This window comes from Lemur catta, chromosome 14, assembly GCF_020740605.2.
Source record: "Lemur catta isolate mLemCat1 chromosome 14, mLemCat1.pri, whole genome shotgun sequence".
Classification (NCBI taxonomy): Eukaryota; Metazoa; Chordata; class Mammalia; order Primates; family Lemuridae; genus Lemur; species Lemur catta.
The window spans coordinates 32,089,944-32,115,491 of record NC_059141.1 but is presented as its reverse complement, the minus strand read 5'-3'; the positions used below and the strand labels follow the sequence as shown (position 1 = coordinate 32,115,491).

The window sequence follows — 25,548 nt, the reverse complement described above, 5'->3', positions numbered from 1 at the left end:
CCCTCTACCGTTCTCCCAACTCCACCCACTTCTTGTGTCCATCCCATGCGCATAACTGTGTGAACAAGACTGGCACAGCCAGGGTCTTCCTCACGGCACTAACAATCTAGTGGAAGGTCAGACAAAGCCAGTCAACACTACAAGACTGGATGACACGTGTAGTGACAGACGCAAAACACAGGCTGAGGGAAAGCACTCAGGAGGGTAACCTAACCTGGATTTGGGAGCCTGGACAGGCCTCTGGAAGAAAATGTCATCTAAGAGAATGACTGAAGGACAAAAGGTGGGCCAGGCAAAGGGAGGGAGAGAAATGTGTTCTCAAAAGGACGAATCCAGCTGGGAAGGAAGAGAAGCAGTAGGGCGAGGCATAGAGCTTGGTGGAGGATGCCACCATCTCAGTCCAGCCTAAGAACTACTTCCAGACTCAGGCTTATTATGACGTCATGATACAAACTTACCTTCTGTAAAATTCATGCAAAACTATCTAAAGAAATATCCAACTTTCCAAAACAATAGTGACTTTGAACAGTGCTAACCAGGGAACTAAACAATTACAAGAATTTAAAAAAAAAAAAAAAAGGTCAGGAAATAATGAGTAACAAAAGAGAGGAAGTAATTGTGAACGTTTAATATAGCTGGGGCTGTGTGATTTGTCATAGTAGTTAACTTTGTTCTCCTCTTGAGAAATAAAAGCTAAGAGGCCTTTTCAAAATCCCGTGGCACAATAGCTGTACCTTGTCGTGTTGTAATTGTCACTTCATACACTATTCAGGGACTCCTGTGAGCCTCTCACGTTGCAGCCAGAATGTGGGGGGCTGAGTCAAAGCCCAGGTCTTCCTCTGATTGTCCCCAGCCATTAGGGAATGTTCCTGCACCCTGGCAGGACTTGCGCTCCAGTCTCGGTGCAAGCCCTCGCCACCCTTCCCAGGTTGAGCTACCGCAGCCGCGTTTAGAGAGGTCAGCAGGCCGGCTGTCCGGGTCCTCACCTGCGCGGAGCATGCCAGCCGAGGGCGGAAACGCCCCAGGATGGGGAATGCCCATTTGTGCAACAAACCCTGACTCCGTCCCCGCTCCGGCTCCCCCACCCCCTCCCCGCGCGGGCCGAGTTGCTGAATCAATGGAGCCCTCCCCAGGCCGGGCGTTCCCCGGCAAGACTTCCTCCCCCTCCTCCCGACCTCGGGGGCTTTTCGTTAGGTCGCCTCTGGCCTCTCGGAAAAGCGACCCACAGGTGTTTCAAGACGCTTCTGGGGAGGGAGGGAAGCGGTTTGAGAGTAACCTGCGGGAGCGGCGGGGCGGGCCCTGGCCGGGAACACACCCAGAGGCCTGCGGGAGCTAGAGGAGGGGCAGGGGGACTGTCACTTCTGCCAGCGGGTGACCCGTTCCGCTTGGAGTAGGAGAGGCCCCGTCACCTCGGCTGACTGCTCCACAGCCATGGCGGGCATCCGGGATCTCCGGCCCCTGGTGAGTCCTGTCTGGCCGGGAGGCGGCTTCTCCCCGCTCGGCTGTGCGGGGCGGGCGGGGGCAGCATCGCGTGGGTCCCCGGGCGCGGCGGGCGGGCTGCGACCGGCATTGGACAGACTGGCTCCCGGGGGTGCGAGCACTTTCCCTCCGGCTCGGGTGCTCGGGAAGCCGGGGGACTCGCTTTTCTTCGCTCGGTGCGAAGTGCTGACCCCGCGGGGCAGGCGGGGCAGCCCCGGCGTCTGGGACACTCCCGTGCGCGACCCGGAGAAGAGGTGGGCGTGGGGAGGGGGCGGACAGGGCTTGGGGCAGGAGCCCGGGGGGCGTTGGGGTCGCTGGAGGGGGACCCAGGCCGGAGAGAGGAAGGCGTCTTCTGGACAAGCCCTTACATGCCGAGGCAAAGGTCCGCTTAGGTGTGGGTGGGCGCGCCGGGAGGCCGGGGCGGTGGGACAGCCCTGGGTCTTGGGAGCAGGTCGTGTTCCCTGTCTGACAGTTGTCCCCCCGGCAGGGCAGCTCTCCCCGCACAGGCCAGTGGGGTAAGGCACCGTTTCTTTCCCGAAGAAAGTTATCTTAGGGCAGAATACGTCTCTTGAGGTTTGTTTACCTTCTTATCACAACATAGAAAAAGAAACTGTTTTCTCTTCCGGGAATTCCTCTCCTTAAGACCGTAAGTCACTGCCTCAGTGGTTACATTTTGGTTTGTCCTTCAGTCCCTGTTTGTCTCTTTACCCTTTCTTAGCTTGCACTCTTTCTGCGTGGCCTCCCTGCGCTGTGGCGGCACCGTCCCCACGGCGTGGGAACCTGGCGCCTGTACTCGGCCTAGAAACTGGGGAAGCCTCTTCTGGAGCGCCCGTCGCTCAAATGCCAGCTTGATGATGGCTGATCAAAGGGACCTGGATCCAAGAGGTTCACTTGAGTTCTGAAACCTCTGGGAGTCCATGGATTTTTTTTTTTTATTGGGTCCCAACAAAGTGCCAGGCCCAGTGATAGGAGCATTGCAAATGGGATGTCAGTCGATTCTCACAGCAGCCCCTGTGGTGAGGAAGATGTCCTCAGCTCCATTTTACAGAAGGCGAAATGGGGTTCAGAGAGCTTAAGTAATTAACGGAGATCACACAGCTAGTAAGTGGCAGAGCTGGGATTGAACTCAGATTTAATTCCAAAACCCAGGCTGTTTGCTAATTGCATCTGATTTTCAGATTATACTTGGAGTAGAAAGTGAAAGGCTGTGATGTCCAGGTCCATTTTATAATTAAAAAAAGAAAAAAATCTGCTGTTCTTTTCAGAAAAACAATGCAATATTTGGGCTCCTTTAGAAACATCCTGTGAGAAAATTTAAGATTGTAAATTGAGAAACCATTTATACAACCTCAGACCATTCTTCTTTCCCTTGTTATTAATCACTGCGCTATTGCAGTGTTGGTTGCTTTGAAAATCTTTTTTGTTAATAGTTCTTGGACAACCGTATTAGCAAAGTGTAGCAAAATTGTCAAAGCCCAGAGCTATGCTTAACTTTTAAACAATAGCATCTTTACCAGAGGATGCTTGTTTAAAGTACCAAGGAAACTTTGCATTTCTGAAAGAATACACACACAGGTGCACATGTGTATATATATATACATACATTTATTTATATATGCACGTTATAATATCTATAATACTACAAATTAAATATAATTTATTATATTTATATATATGTGACTTAGGAAATTAAAGTTTATTAAATAAAATTTGTAAATGCAGATGAGTTAAATTTTAAAAAATCAGATGTAACTCTATCGTCTAGATAATCATTGTTTACATTTTGCAATATGTCTTCCATTTTCCACCCTCTAATGTGATCCTTTCAAATTTAGTTACACGGAACCCCGCTTTGTGTCCTTAACTAGCCTAACATTATTCCTCTGTTCTTGAAGAAGTTCCCACACTATTGTGTCACCTTGTGTGTCTCCAGAAAATGCTTGCTTTTATGCCTTCACAGTTAGTAGTGCTACCTTACTAGTAGCGATAAAGTAGAGGTGAAGTTCTAAATTACTTGGAACACAGAAACAAATTTTCTTTAATTATGTTTATGGTCTGGAAGTACATGGCCGAAGGTGCTTTTTTTTCCTCGTTTTTTTTTTCGGCTTTTCCTCTCACTTCTCCTAGTGCCTTGTCTCTAATGCTACCTACTGTTAACAAATACACCCACCCTTTACCTTTTTGCTTCTCTTTTCTTCTGTCTACCCTCTTGGAGTTAGTGTTCCCTCCCCTATTTCTAGCTATTTTTTCCCACAGTGCCTACAATAAATAAGTTTGAAATCCCAAAATGTTCATAAATTTCTAAAGGAGACAGAAAACGGGTCAAATTTACTTCCAAATTTATTTGAGAAATAACTGTGGGTGCTGTTTTGTTTTTTTTTTTTTTTGTTTTTGTTTTTCTTATTAAATAGTGCACGAAACCTGATAGGTTTTTGTCTTGTGCTATATAAGACACTGGCCAGGCAATCACTGGGCAGCCAGTTTCCTCTCCTTTACATCTGTCAGAACAGTTATCTCAAAATTATGGTGGAAGGAAAGGAGAGGGCATTTGGAAGATAAACCAGTGTGTTTACAAGTCATACAGAACAGTTCTGGGAGGAAAATAAAGAATACTTGTTTAATTTGTAATCTAACCATTTTTCTTAAATCAACCCAAGAAACAGGAAATGGGCTATTTATTTTTTAATTTGAATGGGCTGTACTTATGTCACAAAGGACTTGAAAAGTCTTGTGAGCACAGTAAAATTATGAAATGTGAATTAAAATATAACAACCAGGATAGAAAAGCACAAATTTATGAATGATAGCAAGATTGGGAAGCAAAAATTAAATATGGAGACTATTGAGATCCCCACAACTAGCTATAGTTAGACAAATGAAAATCCTCTAATGTCCAGTGCCTGAAATACAATTACTACACTTAGCAGCAAATTAGAGTTTAATTTGGAAAAATAAACTTTATTTCTTGCACTGAGTTTATAAGGGGAGAAAGATGAGACAGAGGCAAAGAGGAACTGGGATTTATAATCATGTCATCTCTGAGTAAGCTCTTTGGCACACTGGATAAGTAGTCTTACTTCTAAATAATCTTACAGTGGAAGTGTCAGTACTTCAAAGGAATCTCTCTGAAGGCTACTAGAATCCTTTAGGGAAGCTAGATCACTATAGCACAACTGACAGTTGGAGAGAATAACTGTTTTGTAAGAAATAGTCTGAAACCTACATAAGGAAATCCCCCCCTTGAAAGCCCCTAGTAAATTAAGTGATTTTGGTGAATTACCTTGGGTCCCAAAAGTCCCTTAATGAGCACATGTTTTGTAATAAGTACTAAAGATTACTTGCTTATGATGAAAAATAATAAAAGGACATAATTTAAGTCTTGAAATTGATAAAAAGCAACTTGAAACCAAATTTAGGACAGTGAATCCATCTCTTTCTTCTTTTTAAATAGGTAAATATAGAAAAATTGACCACATGATATGAAACAAAAAGCAAATATTGAAAAAGGAAATTCACTCATTATCTCACCATCCTAATATAAGCAATTTTGATTTTACTTATGGCCTCCCAGCCTTGTCTATACATGTATGTAATTGCACATTTAATTTATGCTCTTTATAGTTTGCTTTTTGTTTCTTTGCATGTACACAAATATTTTTCTAGTTTTACATAATTTTTATCTTATTATTTTTATCAGATGCATTTTAGAGAGGGTGTTATTAAGTGAGCTGGGATTACTATAATTTTTATAATTTATTTTATTTATTGCTTATTTTTGTAATTTTTTATTATGATGAAAAAATTTCTTAAATGTACTGTGATATATATATTATATGACTTTTTCTTATCACTAAAGAATTGCTAATAGAACCATTGTAAGTGCCACAATGTATAGTTTTATATTCTTCTTGCTAGATATGTATATTTATTCACAATAGTGGGAAAAAACATTTAATTAATCATTTAATAAGTCTTTCATTTTCTGGAAAACCTTTGCTTTAAAAAGAAAAATAAAATGTCTTCAACTTTTTATATAATTGAACTTCTAACACGAATTAAGTATCTCCAATTCAGTCTCAAACAAGAACACACCATTCTATCTCCTTGCCTTCCTTTGTTGTCTTTGAACTGACAGTGTGAGTAGTAAAGCCCACATTAGAAAGAAGTTGATCATTGTGAGATTGGTAACTTCGCCTTCCAGGGAAGGAAATGAGCCAGTTCTCCCCTTTGTTCACAGTTGCTTTCTTGATTTGAGATGAACTGTTGTGCAACTCAGTTACTTTCATCAATGGGCATTTAGAAACAGCAGCTGTAGGTTGCGTTAAGCCATGAATTGGGATAAACTTGCAAAATTAGAATAAATTTGCCATTAATGACAGGCGGTCCTTTAGTCAAGTCAGGCAGCACTATGTATTTATTCACCTCCATATCCTGTGAGGCTATAAAAATAAAAGGTGTGAGAAATGTTAATACTTTTGATCTCTGAGGGCAGAGATCTTGAAAAAGAGAGAGAGAAAATGAACTCAGGGTACGTGGGTTCAGGCCCTTATTCCTTGCTAAGGGTTTAGGTTTGGTTTTTAGCAATCCTCACAAAACGATGGTTGGTCTCAATAAGCCTTTTTCACATGAATGTCTGTAAAAATTTAGGCCTGATTTTTAAAATTTGGCCTATACTCACAGAAAGACAAATACCGCATGATCTCATTATATGTGGAAGCCAAAAGAGTTGTATTCATAGAAGTAGACAGTAAAATAGTGGTTACCAGAGGCTGCTGGGGGTGGGGGAAGGAAGGGGAAAATTTGGGGAGATAGTGGTCAAAGGATACAAGATATTTTAGACAGGAGTCTAGTAAGTTCAAGAGATCTATTGTATAACATGATGACTATAGCTAATAATGTATTGTATACCTGAAAATCGCTAAGAGTAGATTTTAAGTGTTTTCACCACAAAAAAAATGTCATATGAGGTAATGTAAACGTTAATAGCTTGATTTAGCCATTCTGAAACGTGCACACATTTCAAAACATCATCTTGTACACCATAACACCATACATATATACAATTTTTTTTTTTGTCAAATCAAAAAATACAAAAGAAAAACCTGGGCCTATACTGCCCTCAGACTAAGTCTTGTTAGCTCACATAATATTGACAAATAAAGTATGTAATGTAGATGTGCATTTATTTATTTTTAAAATTAGTTGGTACCATTTCAGTGTTGGGGGATTTGGGTTTCGCTTGAAAAATAGAAGGGTCGGGCTCACGTGCGACGTCCCCAGTCCCCACTCCTTTCCCAGGGAGCTCAGCCCTGGCTGCTCCCGGGGTCCAGGCAGAGCTCTCACTGACAGGCCCCTCCCTCTCTTTACTTTCTGTTTCACCTGGGTGCTTAACTCTGGTGTTGCCTATGTGGACCCTCTGGGCATTGAAGGGCTCTGGGGCTCTAGTTTAAATCATTATACCCATTTCCTCCACCGAAGATGACTTTCTCTTCTTTTCAGGCTTATTTTGGGAAGGGTCATTATTTCTCCATGAAAAATCAGACTCTGATTTGCAAGTGCAGAACACAGATGCTGTTAGTCTATAGAACTCTCTTCTCACATGTTAAATGCAGCAAACCGCAGATTTTGCTTTTTCTCACCCAGTTGTTCTCCACCTGCGTGGAGCATCAGGCTCACCAGGGGTACTTGTTAAAGATGATCACAAAAAGGGTCCTATCGTCAGAGATCCTGATTCCTTAGGTTTGTGGTGGGGCCTAAGCACTCCTTTTTTTAATGCATCACTACATGATTCTGATGTCTATCAGAGTTTTGAGAACTATTTTTCTAACTCTAGCACCAAACTCAAAATCCAATCCCAGATGGAAACTCCTAGGCACCTTCATTTTATTTCTGTATTGTTTAGTCAGTCATGGATCCAACCAGTCACTTACAACTTCTGCCTTAACCACCTTTCTCCTGGACTTTCCAGAAACTGGCTTAAGAAAGAAAGAGGACACCTCTGGGATGAGATTACCTTGTGCATTTTTATTTACACATTTTGAAAAAAAATTAATGGAAACTTCACTTATCTCTTTCATGTAGAAAATTTTATTTTATTTTTATTTCGGGTTTTCAATGAAGTCATAGTACACAATGGCATCACTCTTTCCTTATTTTTTTACACAAATCTATTAGAGATGCATTATCTTATTGGAAATGACGAATTATTTTCTTTTTTAGAATTTCATTTTCCTTAAGTGTTGATAGGTAACTAGAAATCTAATAAAGGAACAAACAAGCAGAATTAGTCAGTGGAACTTCATCTCTTGCTCCATTTTGGTCCTCAGCGGTAGAGGATGCGTCCAGCCTGGCAGGCCCAAGCAGTCTGGGAAGAAGTAGTTCTGGCTCATATTGGCACCTGAGGATTTCAGGTCTAAAGACCATGGGAAATCTCCTGTCTGTTTAGCTCAGTGATCAGTCAAGATGGGAAATTCTTGAGGGATCCCAAGTTTATATGTACTACTGATATCTCTCAAATCAAGAATCTGAGGGAATCAAGAGACTACGGTTTGGGCCTTATATTAAATTCTTAGGGGTGCTGACTGCGTGGCTTAAACAACAGAAATTTATTTTCTCCCAGTTCTGGGGGCTAGAAGTCTGAGGTCAAGGTGCCAGCAGGGTTGGTTCCTTCTGAAGGCCACGAGGGAAGGGTCTGTTCCAGGCCTCTCTTCTTGGCGTGTAGATGGCCCCTTCTCCCTGTGGCTTCATCTTCCTTTGTCCACGTGTCTGTCTAAATTTCCTCTTCTTAAAAGGTCACCAGTCATACTGGATTAGGACTCACCATACTGACCTTTTAACTTAATCATCTCTAAAGCTCCTATCTCCAAATACAGGCACATTCTGAGTCAGGACAACTTGGGGATGGGGGAGGACACGATTCAGCCCCTAACAGTTCTGAATCTCCTGTGCTAGATGCCTGACCGTGGGCCAGTGGCTTCACTAGTTTGAAGCATAGCCGCCTCTATCAGATAAGGGGTTTGGGTTAGGTCATGCATAAAGCCCTTTCTGCTCTAAAGTTGTAAATATAGTGAGACATCAGCTTTCAGTGTAAATGTTAAGAATCTTAGGAATTAGCTGGAAGTTTAGCTGGTGTCAACACTAGTATCAATACCTTATTTTTTCCCTCTCTTTCTACCATATTCCCAAGTGCCCCTGTGCCTTCTATTACCTCTTAGCTGAGTTCTGAAAGAAGATCTGTCTGACGGGGGGAAGGGACACTCTTTTCTCTGGAATCCCATAATTTATCTATTTTCATCAGTCTATTTGAAATTCAGAGCCAGGGGTGAAAATGTCCACATTCAATTTGAGATGTCTAACTTTCAAATAATTCTTTTCACATGCATTTCTTAATGACTTTTAAATTAAGTATTTTATTTTATTAAACTTGTATATAAGTGTAACTATTGTACTTGCATAATAAGGTATACTTTTAAAAACATCTGGTTCATACATAAAATAATATTCTTGATATTTTAAGACAAATTTCCCAGAACTTATATGTGTAAGTGTCTTTTTCTTCTCAAAGTAGTCTATGTGGGTGCCTAAACAATACTGCATTATTAGATTTTTTTCAGTCAGTTTATAAACCACAGAAGAAAAGTCAGCCCATGTCCTCTCTAGAGGTACAAAAATAAACAGCATTGTGAGAAATATATCTGTTTATTCATAGTCCTGTAACAGCACAATGAGATCCTAAATTATGAGATACTTTTTGTTTATCTTATTGTTTCATTGGTAGCTAGCAACTTACGTGTTGCATTTTGGAAATAGCAATCTATCAGGGGGTGGCTTATAAAGTATACTTCCCTGGTAAGTATTCTTTAAGAAAAATAAATCAAGATTTTAGCAGAGACAGATGGATTTCAGCAGAGACAGAACTTAATGCAAACCATAGTTACCAGTTTGCGGTGACTTGTATAACTTAGCTTTCAATTTCATAAGTTAAAACGTTCCCTTTAGTGTGAACGATCTTTTTGTCCAATAATTTTATTTCAAAAATTTAACAGAATTTTCTTCACCATTAATTAACATTGCTGTTATGAGTGGTGATATAGTCTCAGTGGATGAAAGAAAAATAAAATAGCCTTGATTCTACTAGTTTAAGGATGTATGTCCAATTAAATACAGGATAATGTTTATGATGCTTGATTTAATAAAACTATAAGACTACCAAAAAGAGCAAAACAAAAAAAAAGTACCCCAAAATTGATATGATGGACTGCTAATAATTCAAAGATTTAGAATTTTTTTTTCCACCTTTCAAATACTAGGTAGGTTGCTATTTTTGATTCACCACCATTATTATCCAGCTTTTCTTATCTTATTGAAAAAGAATAACACGAGTAATCGATCAATGTAGATCTTTAAGCTTAACACAATCCTGTTACCTCTAAAGTTTTCCCTTTTAACCTTTTTTATTATACAATGAACACATGTGCATTTTAGAAAAAAAGAGGAGTTAAAATGAAGAAAAAAAATCACTCATAGTCTTGACAACTAGAAATAAACACTATTAAATTTTGATGTGTTAAAAGATAATAAAATCCTGCTGAAACATTTTTTTCTTGAAATATTTTTCTTTTATTCCCTTTCCTTCTACGTTCTTCGTTCTTCACCTGCTAGGGTCGAATTTTCTGGAACACCATTATACTCCCTCATCAAGGGGGCAGTTTTTTTCTGCAGTAGCTGAGCACAATGGTCATATTGACGAAACTCCCTTGTGGGCTTTGATTAGAAGTAAACCCTCTTTGCCAGGACTACTGTGGCACTTGCTGCTGCCTCACCATGTGGCAGCAAACCATTTGCAGTCGGGGCGATGCCTGTACTCAGCACTGAGAAATCTCACTGACTCTTCCAGGCGTCTGTTTACTCATTCTTGCCATGCTGAGGGCTTCCATTTTTCAACGCCCAATTTTTTTTTTTTTTTTTAAAGTCTTTTCCTGTTTGTTTTGAACTTCAAAAAGAACAGAAAAAAAAAGGTGATTTTTTTTTTTTTTTAAACTTCTTTTTCAAGTCCTAGGTCATGCCTCAGGGCCAATTGCCACACTGACTCTTTGGACTGAATGGGAGTCTGAATTTCTTCCAGACGTTAGTTTAATTCAGTCACTGAGATGTGATTGTATTTGTAACTGCCACGTTAGATCTCGAGGGCTGACTGTTCCTGGGAAAGTGAGGGGAGCCTGTCACACTGGGGGGGCACCAGGGCAGAGAGTTATCTTCTGGGTCTGCCTGTTCTTGAATCATTTCTTCTATTCCATAACTTGGTTGGCTACAAAAAATGATTCTTCACTGATGCTGCAGATAATGAATAAATAGCCAGTTCTCTCAGTTTCTCATCATCTGATTCAAGGGACAAACTCTCATGTGCCCCTATTTCTGAGGTTTAAAGGGATCAAACGTGGAAGATTCTGGTATAGGATGACTTCCAGTTCCTAACTATTTGTCTGTGCATTTCAGATACTCACTCCTGCAAGAGACTGCACTCTTTGTCACAGCTGTTTTGAAAAACTCAGCACCCAAACTGGAGGGAGGCAATCGCAAATTCAGCTTTTTCCCCAAGCTTCAGGGCTGGCAGATTTTGTCTTCTCTGCCAGCCAGAGCCCTGGCTTTGGGGGTCTTGCTACAGTTTTCCCAGACTAGAGGGCTTGGGGCTGACTTCCAGTTCTCAGAGAAACCCTGCCAAACACTTCCCCTTCCCCCAACATCCATTTGTTTTGAAAGTTCATTATATAATTAACATGCGGTCTTCTTGCCAACAATTGTCTGAAAATAAATTGAGTTGTTTGCATGCCTAGGTGGAGTAAAAGTAATTAGGAAACTATTTTACAAATCTGAAGCATAGCCCAGATTTGGGCCAGAAGTGCTGGGTCTGAGTCCTCTCTTAGCCACTCTTAATTGTAGGTTATTGGACAAATCATTTCTCATGCTTTGGGCTGCTTCCCTGGGTACTTGACCATTTAAACCAAGAATTGTGGACTTGTTCATAATATTGTCTCCTAAATACTGGGTGAAATTAGCACACCAAGGAGGATAGGGCGCTATACCCATAGGGGACACACATATGTACACACAATTGGATATTAATTTTTGGTAGCAGAGCTGGGATTCAAACCGCAGTTGTTTTGAAATTTCTTTTTTCCTACTGCACTTTACTGCCCCTAACTGAACTTTAATGGTAATAATACTGCTTATTGGGCACTTAGTTATTATGTGCCAGCTACTGTATTAAAAGCTTTAAGTGCATTATTCCATTTAATTATCACAACAAACCTATGAGGAAGAGGTTAGTTTAACTTTATAGATAAAGAAACAGAGATTTGGAGAATTTAAGTGATTTTACCCACAGACACAGGGCGGTAAGTGGAAGCCAGTATTCATGTTTGAGCAGAGTCCTGGATGCCACCATCCGTGATACTGTGTCTAGTGAGGTCTGCACTGCCATGCAGGTGATCAGCTCTTTTCTTGGAGACAAGTCAGCAAGCCCCACGGTGACTTTGCCTGGGCGGAGCAGATACCGCATTGTGGGTGGTTTACACCTGTTGACCACATTGCTTAGTTCAGAAATCAATAAAATTCTCTTCATGCCTTTCTTTTACAGGTACTTACCTGTATTGCAGGATTATTGTCCAGAAGTATTAATGCCCAAGTAACTGAAATCAACTCTCAGGAGTTGGAATTGAGGAACAATGATGCCCAGTACTTGAGCCAGTCGTGCCAACGGCCCTGTCTTCCTGGTATGTTACCCAAAACATTCAGAGATTAGAATGAAAATCAGAGTGAAGAGTGGTATATAGTCATAATGAATACAATAATTTCGACAGCGTTTAGATCTCCTGTATTATATAGTATAAGTGAAAAAAAACTTTGAAATTATTTTTTCAAGACCAGTTTTATTCATCTTTATCACACTCATTCGATGTGGTTATGAATAAATATAATTTACAAATGACACACAGGTCTGAAATGAGGAGATTTTTCTATTTATCTCCATTTTCTCATGAGCAAGAAAAGGCTCACTTGCAAATATTAAAGCTTATCATATCACAAGTTTAGGATCTGTCAAAATAATAGTGGAACCCTGAAAGCAAGAGACTTACACTCTTAAGGGATATGTCTCAGCACTTCCCTTCAATCAGAAGTTCTCTAAGAAACCTATTTTTCCTGGCACTGAGGCCTGCAAAATATATTTGCATTTTTTTTAGCTGAATAACTAGGTGAACTAGAAGAGCAACGGACAGAAACCAACAATTTTTTAAAACTCAGTACTTTGCAATGCAAACCAATTTCAGATCGGAAATCCTTCAAACACCAGCAAGTTGGAGCTAAGCAGAATGCAATTTTGCAAACTTTTTTTCAACTTGGAGTAGAGTTGGCTACCATTACATACAGATACTGATCTCTCCCAACTGCAATATGTTGTAAGAAAGGAAAGTAAAGGAAAACAGCACATGGGTTCATGCTATAAAATAATAGAACCAAAAAGCACTGTAGTAGGGTTCATGGTTGTCCTCCTAGGCTTCAAGCACTCAGGCTGCAAAACAGGAGGGTGTGTTATTTTTTAAAAGATTCTACTAGTCTCTCTTTGCCTCTTTCCAGATTTTAATAACCTTTATGGAAAAATCTTCCTTATAACTCAACTCATTTATGCTTAAACCTATTTGCACTTACTCTTGTTCAAGTTGGAATAAAGAATGGCTTTCTGGCTTTATTATAACTTGCTAAACACCACAAATTTGCCCTGTGAATTGAAAACTTTGTTTATAATTTTAAAACCTAAAATGCAAATTAAAACAAAGATGATATGCTTTACACATCAAGCTGTCGAGAATTTTTGTCTGTTGTTTTCTGGTTTGGTTGGTTTTGTTTTCATTTAAGAAGTGATCTCAGCCCTGGTGAGTTTGCTTATGAGATAAGAACTATCATATGCCATTATTGGAATGTAAATTGTTACAAACTTTTAAGAAAAAAATTTGGATATATGGGTCAAAAACTTAAAAATATTTATACTTACTGAGTTAGTAACTGATTTACAGGAAAATGTCTTAAGAAAATAATCTAAAATAGAGGAAAATATTGTATAAATGACATTTCATTGTGATAACCAACATGTGATTGGGTAAGTCAATTTTGGAATATTCAAAGGTTGGAATATTAATTAAATTATCAATTAAAGTCATGTTTTCTGATATATTTCTAATATAATCATCAATTATATAAATCTCCTTAAGTGATTTTCCACTGATCTGGCTGGATTAACTGACTCTCTCTGCTCCCTCTCTACATAATCTGGATGGCATCCAACCATGTTAAACACTAGTCTCACATCAATTCCCTCGTGTTGAATTTGAGGCTTATAAATATTCATGTTGCTTCCAAATCTGTTTACGGTCACTGGTGTTGTAATGTTAATATATAATTTAATTAAATATTATATATAAATTAATGAAATACAAATACAGAGAAAAGACAGATTATATTTCTATGAAAACTAGGTTGAATGCATTGGAGAAAAGTTGAGCTGCTAAAAGATTGTTGATGAATTAAGTGAGGTCAAAATAAATGTAAAATAGTAGGGAAAAATCACAAAAATCTCTAAAGCCATTCATACAGATTATTGGTGTGTTTCTTTCCATCAAGAAGGGAGGAAAGAAGAAAAAAAGGAAGAAAGGGAAGGAAGGAGGGAAAGAGGGAGAGAAAGGAAGGAAGAATAAAACAAAGAGGAAATCATAGGTGAAGCATTATGGATGTCACTTAAGTCAGAAAGAATCTGGGCTTCTAATAACTTGTCTCTATATCACAAGATTGGCAAATTATGTAGTTATACTTTATAAATTGAAATATAATATTTACAGTATTTTTATGATTTCCTTTGTGAACTGATGTTTTTGATTAACTGTTCAAAAAAGTCCTCACCACATCACCATATCCAATAAGAAGGATTCTGCAGTATGCTGCGTACCTATTACATATACATACACACATACCTGTTACATATACATATGCTCATGTGTATACATATTTGTGTATTTATATGCATAGGAATGCAACAGAGTAATAGGTAATATCTCAAGATAGTTGATATATAGGTGCTTTTCATAATTTCCTGCTTTTCCAGATTTTCTACCCACTTGTACTATTATGCTCAGAAAAAAACATATTTTAAAATCTTACTTTAAATAAAACAACGACTCATTTCTTATAGTTTAACAAATTTAGGTTGTATACTTGGGAGGAACAAACAAACCTGTGATTTATCGTATCCTTATCATGCTGTAGGCACGTAGGCATTGTGCTAAGCACTTTCTGCAATATTAATAATTCATTAAAGAGACCAATTCATTTAGAAACCAGTACAATACCACTGGCAAGAAATAAAATTGTACTTTGGCTCTGTTTTCATTAAAATATTGCTACATTGCTATATAGCCCTGATACAATGTATTTGAGTTTTGTTCTGGGTTTGTTTCCTTATTTTTTTCTATTGACAGACTATTGTCTTTGTTTACTAAAATATCATATATGTTAACATTTCATGATTTGCTTATGTAGTATTTTATTAAAAATAATACTATGAGGTTATTAAGGAAATCATTTACCTAGGAAAGAGAGCATAAATTCTTTTCACTTTACATGTGACTTTGTCTATTTTTTAAAATTAGTTACGCTATTGATAAGGGCACTAGTAATGTTTTTCTCATACACTTCCCTGCATATTTTCTATGTCTCTTTCCTATCTTCTTTCCCTAATCTAGTTTTCCCCAAATCACTTTTCACCACATGACATCATATATTTATTTGCACATTGTCTGCCTTTAGCCTGAGAAAGGTGAAGTCTTTGCAGGTCAAGATGTTGTCTTATTTCCTGCACAATCTTCAACTCCTAGAAAGTGCCTAGCACACAATAGATGTTTACTAAACTCTGGTTAAATAAATGAATTTTTCGAGAGAATGCATTGTTGTATAATGCTTAGTAATAGAAATACAGTGACTCACTTTATTTTTAAAGTAAATTAATGCAAGCATGAATATTATTTAAAATTGTTTGTATTACGATAACAAACCTAATAATAAATTTTATTATAAATAGGTTCATGCCTTTCCCTCAAAACATACCCTGTCTTTTCATGGAAAAGTAATGGAAAGAAAGGAGAGAGAAAAGGGAACCGTGAGCTCTCACCAGGCAGACTGCGTGCAGTTCTGACAGCAATTCAAGAGAAGTACTGTCTCCATCATATGGATGATGAAATTTAGGCTTAGAGAGAGTAACACTTTGTTAAAGATTTTACAGCTACTAAAGATTTGACCAAGGTCTTTAGAACTTCAAATGTTCTTTTCCTTAAACTGCACTATTTCTTCTCAGGATTTGTGGACTTTGGAAAGTAAAATGAGAAGTCAGAGCAGGGTGAATTATTATATTAATAGTTTGGTAATTTCAGTGGCCAGTAACAGCCATCTTCACCCTGAACATACACCTACCAACCTCTCCCCACCCCAAAGAAGTGAGTTGGTAAAGGCATTTCTTCCAGTGCATTTGGTCCTTCTGACCTTCCCTTTTTTTTTTGTATGCTCCTGTTGTCAATCATCCTATCTTTATAGGCATATTCCTTCAGTCACTCTTTTGGCTTTTGTCTTGGCAGACTTTCTGGCTCTTGACATGATTTTTACAATAAACTTCTCCCCTATTGTATTTATATATCATTAACCTAAGCCTCCCCACCCTGCACATCCACCACCTCCCGTTTTAGGAGAGTTTTATTGTCATCCCTGCGTACTTCCCCCACTGTCACCTGGCCACCTCCTGTTCAAACTTGCCCCTTTTTCTCTTGGGCAGGCGAACGGAAAGCTACTGAGTACACAACTGATGGGCATGAGCCAGACTGTGTACCCTGCCAAGAAGGGAAGGAGTACACGGACAGGGAACATTGTTCTTCTAAGTGCAGAAGATGTAGTCTCTGTGATGAAGAACATGGTAAGAGTCTTAAAAGCAATCAAAAGAGACCAATCTTGACACTCCATGTTGAATCATATACAGTTTGAAATTGGGACCTGCTCTGGTGCTGTGTGGACATATGCGAAGGGGAAGGATGGAGCTGGTTAGGGAAAAGCAAGACCAAGTACTGAGCTAATCACCAGTCTAGACATTTATGAGTCAAGTCTAGGCAATTCGTGCAGATGTAAAAGAATGAATAAATATGAACCCTGGGAATGGGGTTATTCAGCTCCAATCAAAAGGCCAATAATTATATTTTTCCAGCCTTGATTTATGCTTGTATGATGGCTCTTGTTCATGGCCAGAAGGAGCTCAGAAACCTGCGAACACAAGGACAGAGAAACCTGAGAGTTGGGTGGGATGCTCCCCCTTCTTTGGGGGACTTGGTTTGTCCTGACATTTCCAGTTGGGGACTTGAATTTTCATGGGTATATGAATCTATTCTGAGGCCCCAGATTAAAATATAACAGAAGTACTTCTAGTTTTGCTTGCCCTCAAGAAACCTTTGGACATAAAGCTTTTCTTGTTTCCATTCAGGTTCCAAAGCAATGTTTCCTAACCCTGGCTGTGCATTAGAATTGCCTAAAGAGCTATTTAAAAAGCCAATGCTTTAGCTCCTGCCTCAGGGCAATTAAATCAGAATCTCTTAAGTGAGGGCCTTGGCATTGGTCTGACTGAGCAAGTCTAGGGGAGACCCTAAGATTCTGCGTTTGTAACAAGCTCCTGGGTGAAGCCAGTGCTGCTGGTGCACAGGCCACACTTTGATAGTTAGGCTCTAGACTCCAGGAATGGGAGAACCATCCAAAGGAGGGTGGAGCTTGTCTTGGTTGTTGGATTGCCTGCCGACTTAAAACTCTGCTAAATGATTGTTGAACATTTCAACCTGGGGTCACCTGTTTTGCATTTAAACGCCAGTCATCTTACTAAAGATGTGATGGTATGACTGTTGATTAAGCAGTGGATTTCAAAAAATCCATGCAGCTCCTGCCCATGATTTTCATAGCCCATTTATAACTAACTGCTATAATTAATAGTTTGCAAACCGGTTTTTCAGGCTTAGAAGTGGAAATGAACTGTACCCGGACCCAGAATACCAAGTGCAGATGTAGATCAAACTTTTTTTGTAACATTCCTGGGTGTGAACACTGTGACCCTTGCATCAAGTAAGTTTTTGTTTTTCTCTGATTTAAACACTAGATATACCTTGAGAGACATCGTCTTCCTAGAGGAAAGCAACACTGACTGACAGTCAAGAATTACGGTTTTACTCTTGCTTTGCCTCCAGGCAACTAGGTGACCATTTGCTCATTTAAACATTGTTGAACATCAGACATTATTGAACACTCCCTGTGCACATGATGCTGGCTGCTTAAGCTAATAATGTGAACAGTTGCTGATGCAATCTGGAAACACATTCCTGGCATCCAGGTATCAATCTAGAGGCAGAGACGGTCAAGAAAAGCCATGGTTATTGTGTGTCAACACCATGTGACAAGCCTCAGAAGACACTTGTGTTCAGGGTGTTAACAGTTAAACTGGAAAACTTTTCAACTCTGCCTGAAGAGATGGGAGTGAAGATATGACACATGGCTTGAGTCTTGAAGGAAGAAAAGAAAGAGCATTCATAGGTGCACATGGATGGAAAGCACATTTTAGGCAGAGGCTGCAAAAAGATGGTAGAAGCTCAGGAGAACAGGGTACCTGGCTGGAGTGTAGACAAGACAGAGAAGGAATCAGGGCTGGATTATGAAGGGCCTTGTTGTTTATGCTAAAGAGCTTGGTTTTGACCCAATGTTAGAAAACCTGATGGTGCATTCTCACTTTTCCGCTGATTAACTGGGGGAGTATGAGCATGTCACTTAACCTCCCTGAGCTTCCTGTGAGTTTTGTTACTCATAGTAAGTACGAGTACTTCCTGTGCACCCTCGAGAGTTGATAAGATTGGATGAAATTACCCCTCAGCTACTGTTTCTGGACAACAGTTTGGGGGCATTGAGTGATATATTTACTTGTCCTTGCTGCCTCATTTCTGTGAATATCAGGTTGGGTAATATGTGTTATAAAAGTAGCTTTTGCTTTGTAAGATATTGTTTTATATAAATGTAAATGTTTAGGATTACTATTCATTGGCCTCTCCTTAAACTTGTAATTCATCTTGGGAAACTTTCAGGAGTTCATCTAATAGGGTGAAGAAGTAGGGACATGGTGCCTTATGTCTTCTTGGCTAGAAAAATTTTATGTGCGGTTGCTCTGGCCTCTCTAAATAGTAAGTAGTATTTAGAACTACTATTAATAATAATATTTCTTATTAATATTAATAGTATTAATAGTTCTAAATACTTCATAATCTTGATTTAATTTTCTTCTCATGATAACCTCTTGAGATAGATAGTATTATCTCCATGTTATTGATGAGATAACAAACTCATGGCAGTTAACTGACTTCTCAAGCTCACCTAGTTAAGAGGCAGAGGTAGCCAATCTGAAGAAAATCCCACATGAACCTCTTGAGTCACCTAATCACCACTTTATGTTAAAAGTGGCAATCTCTAAGGGCCAGCCTTTCTAAGCAGCATCGTGGGCAGTGGTTATTGTCTGGCCATTTTATTGTTCTATGGGAATATTTTGAAATTGCTATTGAGAGCTAGTTTAAGCCCTAGTATTTAAATGTTCCATTTATTATCAGTTTGAAGATTATTTTTGTGTCTATTTCATGCTCTCTTTTGTGTGTCAATATTTTATTTCCCTCCTTTAACATTCTTGACATCTTAAAACGTAGAGTTACTCCTTAAGATTTTTTTAATCCACACATCGAAACTATGTTACTGATTTGGACCAGCTTTAGATGCTAATCTAGAAATATTTGAGAGAATATATTTCCCAGAGATGCAAAGATGGATAAAATGGCCCCTAATTTATAATGTGCCATTGAAAGTTATATAGGAATCATTCCACCAGGCTTTTTGAATTTCCCCTGTATTTTTTCCTAGATGTGAACATGGAGTTATTGAGGAATGCACACTAACCAGCAACACCAAATGCAAAAACGAAGGTAATTATTTCTTTTTATGGCCATATTTTCCTTTCTCCCATCCCCATAGTAAAATATGAAGAAAAGCCAATCACTTTTATTATTTGAGAGTTTACATTGTTTACTCTTAAGGAATGCTTATTTTCATATAAAATGTCCAGTGTTCCAATCTACAGGATCCGGATCTCAGTGGCTGTGGTTGCTGAGCCTCCTCCTGCTCCTGATTCCAATAATGATTGGTTGGAGTAAGTTCTTACTTTGTTCAAACTATAGATTGAAGTAACTTGGGAAGTAGTTGTTTATAAAAATTTCCTTCCATGTCCCACCTGTAAAAAAGCTACCAGGTAGGTAGATCTGCTGTATTTTTAATTTCCTGCCACTGAATGCACCCTTGAGAGTTGATAAGTTTGGATGATATTATCCCTCAGCTACTGTTTCTGGACAGCAGTTTGGGGGTATTGAGTGGTGTTCTGATTTTTCATATGAGCAAGGGTTCTCTGTAGCAGCAGAGTTGGCCCAAATCAGAAGTAATCCTTGACCTTTCACTGAGATCTCCTCGTGCAAAAGGAAAACATAAGCAGCAAAGGCATTCCCAGGAAAGGCAGTGCAGGGAACAGTTGATAAACTTGTCCCTCTTTGTGCCTCTTCTCCCTTGGCCAAACTTCATGTTTTTAATTCTCCACCTTCACTTAAAATACTACGGTGACACATTTTATGAAAGGGTAACTTAATAAAGTCAGCAGATAAGCCAAAGTTGGGTATAATCATAAGTAGTCTAGAAAAATCCCTTAAAATCATTCATAAAGTACAGGGTCACACCAATTTTCAATAACTCAGAAGCATCCAATTGTTCCTTCTCTGTTGAAATAATTCCTTCTTGCTTCAGTTCAGCTGAAGATAAAGAGGTTGCCTTGCCTTTAGAGGTTATTTAGCTAAAAATACATTCTCGATATTTAAACACTGTAATTGTGCTCAGAGACTTACAGATTCCTTTCTTCCATCTCACACTGACTTCAAGGCACACACCTATTGAGTAGTACACTTGAGTTATGTGTGAGTGTGGGTACTAGAATTTCTGGGCATTAAATGCCACTTATGGCAAGTTGATGTTGACTTTCATGTTCTTCTGTGCCCTGTTGTAGCCCCGCCAGAAGTCAGAAGCCATACTTGTGCTAGGCCAGTGGGTGGTAATTAGATGACTCAATTAAGATAGGACCTATCTCAAGAACACTCGACTCAGCGGGGTAAGGATTCCAAAATGGGCACAGCACTGCCTCCTGTGGTGTTTGGCCATTTTAAGTTTCAGCAAGTTTCTCCTTCTTCCTTCTTATACTTAGTGTGAAAGTATGTTCTCATATGCATCCTACAAGGCTAAGACCTGAGTTTGATAAAAATTTCTTTGATCTTTCAGAACTGAAAAAATACATGAAGCGCAACAACGAAAAACATGACTGCAATGAATCTACAGCACAAAATCCTGTAGGTGTCGAAACATGCATCAGCTTTCTTGAAAAAATAGAGAAATCAGTAATTCTGTTTTTTATTTGTTACTTTCTTTTAAACAAACATTTATTGTGTTTATGTATGGGGCATCACAAATGAGTTAGGATAGGGTGCCCCGTTTATAAGTAAGCTTCTACAGAAAAACTCTCAGAATCATCAAAGGGGGGGACTGAGACTGTGCTTGAATGTGAGCTGAAAAAGGGATGTGGCCAAGCTGCACGTTCCATGTGGGTGTCATCCCTGTAGAGGGGCATCCTTTGCCAGAGCATGGATTCAGGGTCCAGGCCTGGGCGAAGAGATCGCTCTTAAAGTCCATTATAAAGTCACTGCTCAATTCTGTCTAACCACTTGTTGACCTTATCTCTTGCCATATCTTTTCCCAGCATGGATCAGACATTTCAAATAGCAAAGAGATACCCTGAGAAGAGAAACCAGTTCTACTTAATTGAAGGATTTTCTCATTTGGGACCAGGGTTCAATAAAAATTAGGGTTCTTTACATCAATATAGTGCAAAAAAATTTCAACTTGACCCATTTTCTGGTGTCAAAAATAAGAATGGTTACAGTGAAGAAAATTTTAGAATGATTATGTTTATTATTTATTTTAATGAGTCTATATGAAAAATAATCTCAGCCCATTCCATGAATTCCTTAGCTTCCTTGATGTTGTAAAAAATGAGACAATATTGCTTAGTTTCAGGCAGGGTTGGAACCTTTCAGAATCAAAATTGAATGGTGAAGGGATCCTTCTTAATCACTTAGTGCAGTTTCCTAATTTTATACATCAAGCAACTGTTTATACTTCCTTCAGAATTAAGGAAGAATTAGAAGATTATATTTAAAATATTCTAAATATATTTTTATTTCTCCCCCTTCCCACTTCCATTTTTTTTCGTCTTCAGGAAACAGTGCCAATGAATTTATCTGGTAAGGCTTTTATCATTTTATTTCATAAAGGTGGCTTCCTTTGGAGTAATGGGCCAATTTTAGAATAAAATAATGTTGCCTAATTTCAGTGACATGTTATGAGATCTTGCTATTTCTTAAGCTTACAGTTCTTCCTGCTCACCATGAAAGGTTTATCAGGCAGTTTGTTTAAACTTATAACTAATACCCATAGTTAAAAATAAATCAGGTAACAATAGGGCACTATATTCTGAGGCTTAACAAATTTTATTTCTTAACAAGTTAGACATATTATAGAATTCTTGCCTAAACTCACCTAGAGGTTAAACTAAACTGTAGACTCAGTTATTATTATTAGTGTACCCAACTCTGTGACAACATACATGATCTATTCAGTTATGTTCTTTGATCTGTGATTCAGAAATAAGATGATCCTTTTAGGTTTATGGGTCATTGATCATCAGATCCATGAAGCACGTTAGAGGTGATCTTTTCCAATCCTCTTATTATATAAATGAGAGAATAGGATACAGAGATGTTATGTATATAACATACAGGTTATATAGAAAGTGACCGGGGACATAGCAGGAGTTGAAATTAGAGGTCAAGCTTGTTTTGTGTCCATTTTTACCCAAGCAGCTCTTTAGATATCAAGGACTTAACTGTATTCTTAAGTACTGTAAAAGAAGAAATAAACGTGGTTTTTAGTAATGGGAATTTCATTTAGTAAAATGAATTTTCAGACTATTTTCCATTTTTCAGATGTTGACTTGAGTGACTATATCCCTAATATTGCTGAAATCATGACAATAAGTCAAGTTAAAAAATTTGTTCGGAAGAATGGTGTCAGTGAAGCCAAAATAGATGAGATCAAGAATGACAATCTCCAAGAAACAGCTGAACAAAAAGTCCAACTGCTTCGTACTTGGTATCAACTTCATGGGAAGAAAAATGCCTATAACACATTGATTACAAATCTCAAAAAAGCCAGACTAAGTAGTACTGCAGAGAAGATTCAGGATATGGTCTCGAAGGACATGGCTAATAACCAGAAAAATGAAAATGAAAGCCAACCCTTGGTCTAGAGTGAAGAACAACTAACTCAGTTCTGAGTATGTGCAATTAATATTTGAAAAAGTCCTTAATAGCTGAAGGCTGTAAATATTGCTTGGTTTTTCACTGGATGTATTTTCTTTTTTGATTTATTAGATTTTCAGAACCAATATATTTATAGATTTTCAATATGTCATGATTCTGCCTTCAAGAATGTTTAAAATCTAATTGGGAATATACACATGGTCAAGAGTAAATACAATGGCATGTTAAGTATGCAAATAGGAATGTATGCAAAGGACAAAGGATTAGGATCATGCTCTAGTATGTGACAATTGTTTCTGTAGATATGAATGTGATTAGTATGTGTTAGTACACATGTCTATCCTTAGGCTCACCCCATTCCATGAATTAGTATAAGCTATGTCATTTTGTTGAACTATCAGTCACTGGATAGGCCATTTTTCCTCTAAGTTACCTCCACAACTCCATAATAACTGTAGAGATTTTACCATATTTCTAAACTTTGTTTACAACTCTAAGAGGTGCATATTCAAGTAAAGCATATGTATTCGAATGCAGATTTTAGTAAGGTTCTACCTCAAAGGTCTTTGTACAGATTACTGGTATTTTATTGTGCACTATTTCAATTTTGAATTTACATAGAAAACATAGATTAAATTACAATACTTGAATATTTTATATTTGTTTGCCATTTTATTGTATCAAAATAATCTACTTCTTTCTCAGGAACCAAAAGCATTTTGAGCAGGAGAGTATCACTAGAGCCCTGCCACCTCTCTGTTCATTTTCTCCTTGATGTTCATCTTGATAACCTAACGCACCCCCAAACCTGAAAGTATCACCAAAGAAATACTTAATGACCCACCAAAAGTCAAGACTGCTCTTAGAAATTCTAGCTGGTTTGGAGATACTTACTGCTTTTACAGAAGGTAGCTTTGTGGCATGTCTACCACCAAAGATGACAAGATAGATTCTTATTTTCCCCCACTACACAAAATGTCCAGTAACACCCCATGTGTTCTCTTCTGCTACAAATGGCAGCTTATACATAGCAAAGGTAAAACCATCATTAGGTTTTAGGAGTTGCTCTTGTAAACCCCTGCAGGTTCTTAGACAAACAGTTCCCTTCCTTACTGCTACTTTGTTACTTACATGTTTAAAGATCTTTCAAAGTTTATATTAAATGTGAATTTTAAAAAATACTATTTATATTTATATAGATGTAAACTGAAGATAGTTACAAACTGAAGTAGATACCTAGAACTACCTAAAGAGCCTCCATTAATGAAGAATATTTTTCCTTATATAAAATGTAGCTAAAAATATTTAATTAAAATAATGTTTTTGATATTTCTGGTTATCTCTTTTTTGGTGGGGGATTGCTTTTTGTTTTTGTTTTCCTTTGCTCTAACTATTGCTAAATGTAACTTTTTCATGAATCTTTAATGCTTAATGCTTTCTTTGGTCTCTTAGGAGGTACTTATTTTTTTATTTTTAATTATTATGGGTACATAATAGTTGTATATATTTATAGGGTACATGTGATGTTTTGATACAGGCGTACAATGTGAATTAATCAAATCAAGATAACTGGGGTATTCATCACCTCAGGCATTTATCATTTTTAAAGCTCTTTTAATAGTTAAATAATTTTCTCCATGGGTTGCTACTGCCAGGAAGAGCTCTTCCAAACACCAGGTGATTATTTATTATACAGGATTATATTTCAGACACTGGAATGTAGATAAGAAAGTACAGATTTTAAGGGGTAGGAGTTATTGGTAAGAAAACTAAGTGATGATTTTGAAATATTCTTTCTTATACACTTTCCATTCTAGCTACTTGGTGACCACGGGATCATCCCTCTATTTTAAAATTTAATTTTAACAATATATTTTATTTTTTTGAGACAGAGTCTCTCTCTGTTGCCCAGGCTAGAGTGCCGTGGCGTCAAGCTCACATCAACCTCAAACTCCTGGGCTTAAGCAATCCTTCTGCCTCAGCCTTCCAAGTAGCTGGGACTACAGGCATGTGCCACCATGCCCGGCTAATTTTTTTCTATATATATTTTTAGCTGTCCAGATCATTTCTTTCTATTTTTAGTAAAGACAAGGTCTTGCTCTTGCTCAGGCTGGTCTCGAACTCCCGACCTTGAGCAATCCTCCCACCTCGGCCTCCCAGAGTGCTAGGATTACAGGCGTGAGCCACCATGCCTGTCCGACAATATATTTTATTTAAACTGTTATCCCCAAAGTATTAGCATTTCAAAGTGTAATCAGTATAAAAACTATTAATGAGATTATTTACATTCTTTTTTTTTTCCATACTAGTCTTCAAAATATGGTTTGTATTTTATTTATACTGAAAGCACATTTCAGGTTGGAGTTGCCACATTTCAGGGGTCCAATAGCCACATGTGGCTACTGGCTACTGTATTAGATAGCTCTGGTCTATATCTTTGTTAGGGTAGGCCTAGTAGCCTTAACTCTATCGCTAGTTTAGCCCTGCTCCTAAGGTCTGGCAC

The 25,548-nt window shown here is 38.4% G+C and overlaps 1 protein-coding gene across 2 annotated transcripts; it reads left to right on the top strand.

The window, feature by feature from the left end:
• The first annotated feature begins 1,093 nt into the window (after window positions 1-1,093).
• On the top strand, window positions 1,094-24,374 carry FAS (Fas cell surface death receptor). 2 transcript variants are annotated; one of them, XM_045568243.1, is made up of 9 exons: window positions 1,094-1,228; window positions 12,116-12,251; window positions 16,349-16,486; window positions 17,562-17,670; window positions 19,498-19,559; window positions 19,715-19,783; window positions 20,950-21,017; window positions 21,944-21,968; window positions 22,710-24,374. In XM_045568243.1, the coding sequence occupies exons 1-9, from the start codon at window positions 1,118-1,120 to the stop codon at window positions 23,030-23,032; spliced, it is 1,041 nt and encodes a 346-aa protein (XP_045424199.1). In that variant the 5' UTR covers window positions 1,094-1,117; the 3' UTR covers window positions 23,033-24,374. The 2 variants fall into 2 exon arrangements, with proteins under 2 accessions (XP_045424199.1, XP_045424200.1); XM_045568244.1 differs by lacking the exon at window positions 1,094-1,228 and adding an exon at window positions 1,237-1,461.
• The last annotated feature ends 1,174 nt before the right edge of the window (window positions 24,375-25,548 follow it).

Coding starts and splice junctions, on each gene's coding strand:
- FAS (XM_045568243.1), top strand. CDS start 1,118: ATGGAGCCCTCCCCAGGCCGGGCGTTCCCCGGCAAGACTTCCTCCCCC. Junction 12,252..16,348: donor CCAACGGCCCTGTCTTCCTG/GTATGTTACCCA, acceptor TCTCTTGGGCAG/GCGAACGGAAAGCTACTGAG. Junction 21,018..21,943: donor AATCTACAGCACAAAATCCT/GTAGGTGTCGAA, acceptor TTTCGTCTTCAG/GAAACAGTGCCAATGAATTT.